Below are 7,405 nucleotides of genomic sequence, written 5' to 3'. Positions count from 1 at the left end.
ACAGATCCGGTACGCTCCGGTAACACAGCACCATTGAGGTGCTAGCCCGACCATCTCGGGAACGATTTGTTCATTTGCTCTCGATAGAATTCCGCTACATCGATATTAGCATGCATATAGGACAGGCAGGTCGACAGAAACTCCATTGTATCAACTGTCCACAGAAATCTAAAGTGCGTTCGAGTGCAGGGAGGTTACGCTATACGCATTTTTGGACTTTCGACAACACAACACATGAAAGTGTAAATCGGGCACTCGAGAGAAGAGAGATACAACGTATAATCCGTATATGGATAAACGCCTTATTGCGTACGATGATTGCCGAAACCTCAAGTGGGGACGGTACAGTAGAGATCAAAACAACGAAGGGATGTCCACAAGGGGGCGTCCTGTCACCCCTGCAGTGGAGACTGGTAGTAGATGAACTTCTACAGAGGCTCTGAGAAAACTGAACCCGACGTCAGGGGTATGCGGATGATATTGTTATCATTGTTAAAGGCAGATTTGAGAGCACCCTTTGCGGCATAATGCAAAGGACATTGAAGTTAACAAAAGAATGGTGTACTGAGGTAAGAATTAACCCTCACAAGACAGCCATTTTGCCCTTCACCAGGAGAAGAAAACTGGACGGGATAAGGCAAATCACAATGGATGGAGTACAGTTGGAGTACACGACTGAGGTGAAATACTTGGGAGTCACGTTCGACTATAAGCCTTATGGAGGAAGCACGTCGACAAAACCATATCAAAGGCCACAAGAGCAATAATGGTGTGCAGACGTATTGCAGGAAGATGCTGGGGATGCAGCCCAAAGATCCTAAGATGGATGTACACTATGATAGTGAGACCTATCATAGTGTATGGAGCAGTTGCTTGGGCATCAAGGACAACCATGGCGACCGTACAAAAATCACTCACGAAGCTTTAACGCTTGGCATGTGTCTGCATTACGGGAGCCATGCGAACATGCCCGGCGGTGGCAATAGAGGTGCTGCTTGAGTTAACAACTCTACATATAATAATTGAGCAGGCAGCCAGGAGTACTTTAGTCAGCATAACTAAAGAGGGATGTGGAAGAGGCAAAGTAATACAGTCACGAAACATGGAGAAGCTGAAGGAGCAGATTCCACTCATCCAACTTACCACAGATGACACGAGGAACATAATTAAGTTTGAGAAGCGCTTTAAAATAGAGCTGGGGAACAAATGAACGTGGGACACCTCCAGGATTGAAGCGCTTCACCAGGAACACACTATAATATGGTACACCGTGGCACGAAGACACCGGAGGGCATAGGAGTGGGGATATTCGGGCCCCGAACCAAAATATCTCTACCACTCGGAAAATATCCGAGCATCTTCCAAGCCGAAGTTCTCGCCATAAGCCGGTGTGCAGAGATAAAGTTACAGCGTGGATATATCAACGAGAAAATCGCTTTACTCAGCGACAGTCAAGCTGCGCTCAAGGCACTATCTTCAGTTGAGATTAAATCCTCAACAGCCCTTGAGTGCGTAGAGATGTTAAATAGGCTAGCAGTCTATAACACCATCCGTCTAGCATGGGTACCTGGACACAGAGAGTGGATGGTAACGAGAAAGCGGACGAGCTTGCCAGGTTGGCAGCGGCCGAAAAGCCAATAGGACCTGAGCTCATCATGCCAATAGAGTCACATACAATAAGGGAAAAGTTCAGACAAAAAGAGGCGTGCCTCAGAGAACAACATTGGCGCGGAAGTCCAGGATTTTCCATACAACGCCTTGTACAACAATATGCCAGTTAATCGAAATCAATGAAAATTTTCTTTTCACTTGACATTCTTCTGCACGGCAAATTGGTTGAATTCGCTTTGCCACCACCTGGTATAGATTCGCCTTGGTTCATCCACGGGCCACATAAAAATCAAGGCGAATCCATACCAGGTGGTGGCAAAGCGAATTCAACCAATTCGCCGTGCAGAAGAATGTCCAGTCAAAATAAAATTTAATTGATTTCGATTAACTGACATATTGTTGTACAAGGCTTTGTATGGAGAATTATCAAGAAGAAGCAATCAGCTGTTGGAATACAAGGCGAATTCATTATAGGTGGTGTTATCACATCAGCTGATTGCTACTTCTTGATAATTTTCCATACAAAGCCTCGTACAACAAAATGTCAGTTAATCAAAATCTATGAAAATTTTCTTTTGCGCCGGAAGTTGAAGTGTCAAATTATATTAAAAAAGTACAAATCAGCTGTCTCCGTGCTGCCAGCTTGTATAGTTCCGCCGTGCGATTTTCGAACACTAATGGGTTTGTGGCATAGTACAGGTCTACAAGTAGGATATGTAGCAGCGCGCACATACACAGCCACGCTCACCTGATAAAATGCTTGTTCTTGTTCGTTTTTTGTGTAGATGCTATTTGGCACTGTTGTACTTCTTAGGTCCAAGAAAAGTGTAGTAGCTGCTAACGAAAGCTGTGTAAAATTTTTATTGCAAAATTACAAAGAAATATCCTTATTTACTTTCAAATGACCACTTAATTACATCTCTGTTTAAAATCCATATGTTTTGGATAATTTTAATTAACAAACTGTGATACTTTTTAACGGCGACGATTCCTAAAACACGACCAAAACCGTCGAAGGAGGTATTAATAGACGCGTTTTAGCCTCGCTTCCAATAATTCGAATACTTTTTCGCCTTTGAACTATAGATAACGGGACAAAACGCGTCTTTTTATTTCTCCATCCACATTTTTGGACGGATAATTGCAGTCGACCTCGGTTTCAAACTGTTTTTCGCGGAGAACTTTTGAACGTGTAGAAAAACTTAGCACTCTTGTTTCTATTCTTAATGCTGCAATAACTACACGTCCTCAGATACCCCAATTCAAGACTTTTGTATAATTTTCTGTAGGACGCATATAGGTGCAATACATTTTCATACTAAATTCGTAAAAAAAAAATTTACCATCACGGCAACCCATATCTGATATTCCGCTCCTTTTTTTGTTTCCCTGCGTCTATTCCACGACAGCAACCCCGGTAATTTTGACACTCGTTCAGTGTCAAAACGCATGTTCCACGCAGGTTCCACTGAGTTCCACACTAGTTTGGCACTGAACGAAGTGTCAAACGGCAGTATGTTAGAAAGAGAAAGGAATAGTTTCCTTCTCATACATACCATACTTGTAAACCTGTACTATGGTTTGTGGTGTGCATTGTTCACTATATAGTTTGCCAGCTTAAGTAGAGGTTATGTTGCGAATAGAGTGGAAGGCAGTGGACTAGGCAGTCGAATGTCATATAATGAAGGAATGGTGTTCGGAGATTTTTCGAAGTTAAAAAAAAAAATGATAAAAGCTTTAATATAAATAAAACTATTGTTTTAATAACAACAAAAACGCCATATATATTCTGTATACATAAATATGTAAGGATTATCTCACTTTAAAATTTGAATTAAATAATCTAAAGTTTTGTTTTGAAACTGAGTCGAGAACTGTGCGTGTGAATGTGCGAATTTTCACCGATCAGCTGTTAGTTGCGCTACTTGGTAAAATTTACAATGGTGGTGTGGTTCCTTGCAAAGAGGTAAAATTGGAGAAAAACAAAATGTTACAAAACTCACTAAAATCTGGTAATTCATATTAAAAAATTGTAAGGAATACCAAATCAATTAGTTGTTCTTACTTTTGCAGCTAAACGTGTTTTTAATTTACGCACCGTTTCTACAATTTCAACGCGACACCAACAAGCGCAACCTGCAATAAAAGTCACTACCAACACAGAACCGGAAGACATTGCGCTCATTGAGGAACGTATATTGAAACATCCAGACTATTTCCAAGTACACAACCTTTTTACTGTCCGTGATCTCTTCAATGCGCGTGTACATTATGGACATAAAGAAGGCTCTTTGGATGATCGTATGCGCCCCTATATCTACGGCAATAGGTTAGGTCATCTTATTTTCGATTTGGATATAACAGCTGCACATCTACGTGATGCCTTGAATATAGCAGCGCATATAGCTTTTCGTGATGGTATTATTTTATTCTTCAATCGAAATGCTTTAAATGCGCACTTGGTGGAGAAAAAAGCCATGGAAGCTGGTGAATTCTCACATACGCGTTTTTGGCGTGGAGGTATTTTTACCAATGCGAACGTACAATTTGGTGCTGTAACACGTCTGCCTGACCTCTGCATCTTTTTGAATACACAAAACAATATATTAACGCAGCATATTGCTGTACGTGATTCTGCAAAAATGGCTATACCCACAATTGGAGTGGTGGACAGCAATTGCAATCCTAATTTAATAACATACCCAGTGCCCGGTAATGATGATACGCCAACGGCAATTGAATTGTATTGTGATCTTTTTAAGGCGGCAATATTACGTGGTAAGACCAAACGGAAAGAGCTTTTGGGGGAAATTACAGAAGAAAATAGAAATCAACAGAGTGAACTAACGAAGCAGATACCTAATCAAAATAAAGTTTAGTATAAATGTATGTATGTATAATGTGTGATTAAATTAAAGAGCCGCAGTACCTATAATATTTCGCTGCAAAGGCCAATAAAGGAAATATGTAATGAGAGTAGTATTGTATAATACAGACCACCAGGCACGATATAGAGGAACTATGTGATCGCTCACATCAAAAATTTCCACGGAGGTTCTAGGTAGTATTACGAATATGGGCAGTCCTTCATAGGAAGTCAGTGTCGTATGCCAATGGCTATTCAAGCTCCTTATACCACTAACATAGATCGCCCCTATGTTATCGCACCCTTATTACAGATACTCTGAGAGCCATCAAGATATCTCTGCAGGGGCTAATAAATGGCCAGGAAGAAGACCTCTGACGAAACAGATCAAATTTGCATCACTACTCACCGTCAATCGTTTGGAATCGTATATGCTCTTCTTAACCTAACCTATACATATATAGTGTTTAATAGTTTTATTTCGAAAGATTATTATTCTCCTTTTAGATTAACACTGCAACCCTTTCGATACTATTCTATAAACAGGGATACATTTTTTAAGGAGTTATGCTTAAGAATTCAGTGGTTGCAAAAAACCACCAGATATAAAACTATTCGCTGGCATCGATTGGCGACTTTGTGACTGAGTAGAGTTCTGAGCATCACCCTTGTATGATTCCTTCATGGATTTGCCCACTACCCAATTGTTCGATGAGTTTTGTCCTGTGTTTCCAGATTTTACTTCTTTTTCAATACGTGCCGAACGGTTTGCAATACGTTCATTTAACATTGCTTTATGAGAATTCACTAGTTCATTTGCTCGATCTAGACGTTCACGTTGCTTTTCATCCAACTCATTTAAATCCTTTTTACCCAGTCGTTGGATGACTCGTTTAGCATTTTTAAATTCACGATTTTTAAAAGGTTTCATAGCTTGACGGTATTCACGCCATAAGCGTGCCTTTTCTTCACGTGATTCAGGTGTATTTGCATTCATAGGCGGTGGTGCTTTTGGCAACACAATCCAATTTGTTTTGAATTTTTCTGGTCGATTGGGGTTACGTGGTCTGTATATATAAACTTGTGGCTCTGTACGAATATCTTGAACTGTTTTATTTCCTTCAGACGAATTCCCTGGGGTGTTTTTCTCTCTTGGCGATTCTTTTTTGGTTGGTTTCGACGCTGTCCTAAAGCCTGTTTGTCCAGATTTTGGTTTAAGACTTGCGGATGGCCGTTTCTGTCCTAGGAAACGGTTGTTGTATTGACCGGATGTGTTTGTACGCATGCCTTGTTGTTGTAGCCGTGGTTTTCTTGGCATTGGTGGGAACATTGGTTGCATCAGTGGTCCGTTATACCAGCGCTGGTCATCAACATCATCAAAAGCCGGTGGGGGCTTTAGTGGTGGTATTGCCTGATCTTGAAAAAAGTTCCGCCTCCCTTGTTGATTGTTCGGTCGTGGTGGAAAGGCATTAAAATTTGGAAAGTTTTGTTGTTGACTCCTAGATATTTGGTTGTTGTTATAATACTCAGGCAGTTGATTGCTTTCGAAGAACGGCCCACTAAAATTTTGCTTTTGCCTTATTTGCGCAGGAGGTTTCCATAATCTTTCTGGTTTTATGCTTGTGTTATCCTGTTCAGCCTCTTTTTTTTGCTTCCAATCACTAAACGACATGCCTAATTTTATGGGCGGTAGTTGTCCTTTTGGTCCCACTTTCTTTGTTTGATCTGTGACATCTTCCAAAGATGCATTTTCACATTGCTTTCGCAAACTTTCTTCATCTTCTTCGGAAACGACGAAAGCCATTGATGGAAATCGAAGTATTTTTTATTGTTTCAAGAAATGAATTCGCAATTTGTTAATAGTTTTCGCAGGAAATTGCTAAAAACAAAAGGAACAATGAACGTCAATTGTCATTCACAATGACGACGTCGAGCCAATAATCAAGTTCCCATGGCTCAGCTCTGTGCATTGTGAATTGATACAAGTGAAAAATCTTTTTGCTCCGACCCATGGTTCAACTACTATATGGTTGGCTCATCTGTACAATAACAAAATATGTCTGTTCAAATTGTCAAAATCTGTGTATTGGTGTTGGTGCGAATGGTATGGAATGGAAACATAAAACTTAGCAGTTTTTGTATGTGTGAGAAAATGTTGCCAATGTGTTGGTTTCATTTTGAGTTTGCCATCTCCATTTGACAATCCCATCGACCATGCAATGAAATAAATAAAATCAGCTGATGAGATGAGCCAACCATATAATTGAGCCATGCTCCGACCCATAAGCATTGTACACTTTACCATAGTGTACAAGTACAAGTGTGTTGACTTATCTGTCAAGCATTCTGACAGGCACTCGCTGGATTCGGAATGACAGCGAATTCAAAATGGATACCATTACCGAGTGCGCCGAATGATTGAAAAATTGAAAAAATCGATACGATTGGTAGTCAAAAATGTTGTCGTTGAGACCAAAAATGCGACTCTAGACCTGAGATTTCCATCAGGTGAGCGAGGCTGTTTGTAGTTTTGACGTTTATCGCTTAGTGAACACACTTGGTATAGGTACACTATGCACTTTACCATGTATCGCAACTAACAGCTGATCGCTCAAAATTTGCACACACACACACAAACATCACTAATGGCCATATTACGGAAATCTTAGGGAAATTGAAATAAAATTTTTAAACACACATAAAATGTTATAATTTTGGAATATATAGCATCTAGGACACCTTAATTGCAGTAATTGAAAGAAAATGTTTGCTTGTACTCAAGTATTTAATTATTTTTTTTCTAAATATGTCTTTAATATTGATACAATGATTGAAGTATATTGATCCAATGCAACTCTGCTCTTCTTACTGTTCTTCATTCCACACCATTCGAGTGTCCTCTTTCACTGAATTCGAGTGCCTTCCACT

At 40.1% G+C, this 7,405-nt stretch overlaps 2 protein-coding genes across 2 annotated transcripts; one reads left to right on the top strand and one right to left on the bottom strand.

The window, feature by feature from the left end:
* The first annotated feature begins 3,413 nt into the window (after positions 1 to 3,413).
* Positions 3,414 to 4,587, top strand: mRpS2 (mitochondrial ribosomal protein S2). Its single transcript, XM_067768331.1, has 2 exons — positions 3,414 to 3,623; positions 3,685 to 4,587. Exons 1-2 carry the CDS (start codon positions 3,599 to 3,601, stop codon positions 4,488 to 4,490), a joined length of 831 nt encoding a protein of 276 aa, XP_067624432.1. The 5' UTR covers positions 3,414 to 3,598; the 3' UTR covers positions 4,491 to 4,587.
* A 349-nt stretch (positions 4,588 to 4,936) lies between these two features.
* Positions 4,937 to 6,402, bottom strand: LOC137241100 (uncharacterized). Its single transcript, XM_067768330.1, has one exon. The coding sequence runs from the start codon at positions 6,279 to 6,281 to the stop codon at positions 5,049 to 5,051; it is 1,233 nt and encodes a 410-aa protein (XP_067624431.1). The 5' UTR covers positions 6,282 to 6,402; the 3' UTR covers positions 4,937 to 5,048.
* Between the last annotated feature and the right edge of the window lie 1,003 nt (positions 6,403 to 7,405).

The sequence above is a fragment of the Eurosta solidaginis genome, chromosome 2, assembly GCF_040869045.1.
Source record: "Eurosta solidaginis isolate ZX-2024a chromosome 2, ASM4086904v1, whole genome shotgun sequence".
Classification (NCBI taxonomy): domain Eukaryota; kingdom Metazoa; phylum Arthropoda; class Insecta; order Diptera; family Tephritidae; genus Eurosta; species Eurosta solidaginis.
This window is presented reverse-complemented; position numbering and strand designations above follow the sequence as displayed.

What these genes read in the sequence shown, in the direction of transcription:
- mRpS2 (XM_067768331.1), top strand. Translation starts at nt 3,599, where the DNA reads ATGTTACAAAACTCACTAAAATCTG. An exon ending in ACAAAACTCACTAAAATCTG is followed by an intron (nt 3,624 to 3,684) that starts GTAATTCATATT and finishes TTACTTTTGCAG; the next exon opens with CTAAACGTGTTTTTAATTTA.
- LOC137241100 (XM_067768330.1), bottom strand. Translation starts at nt 6,281, where the DNA reads ATGGCTTTCGTCGTTTCCGAAGAAGATGAAGAAAGTTTGCGAAAGCAA.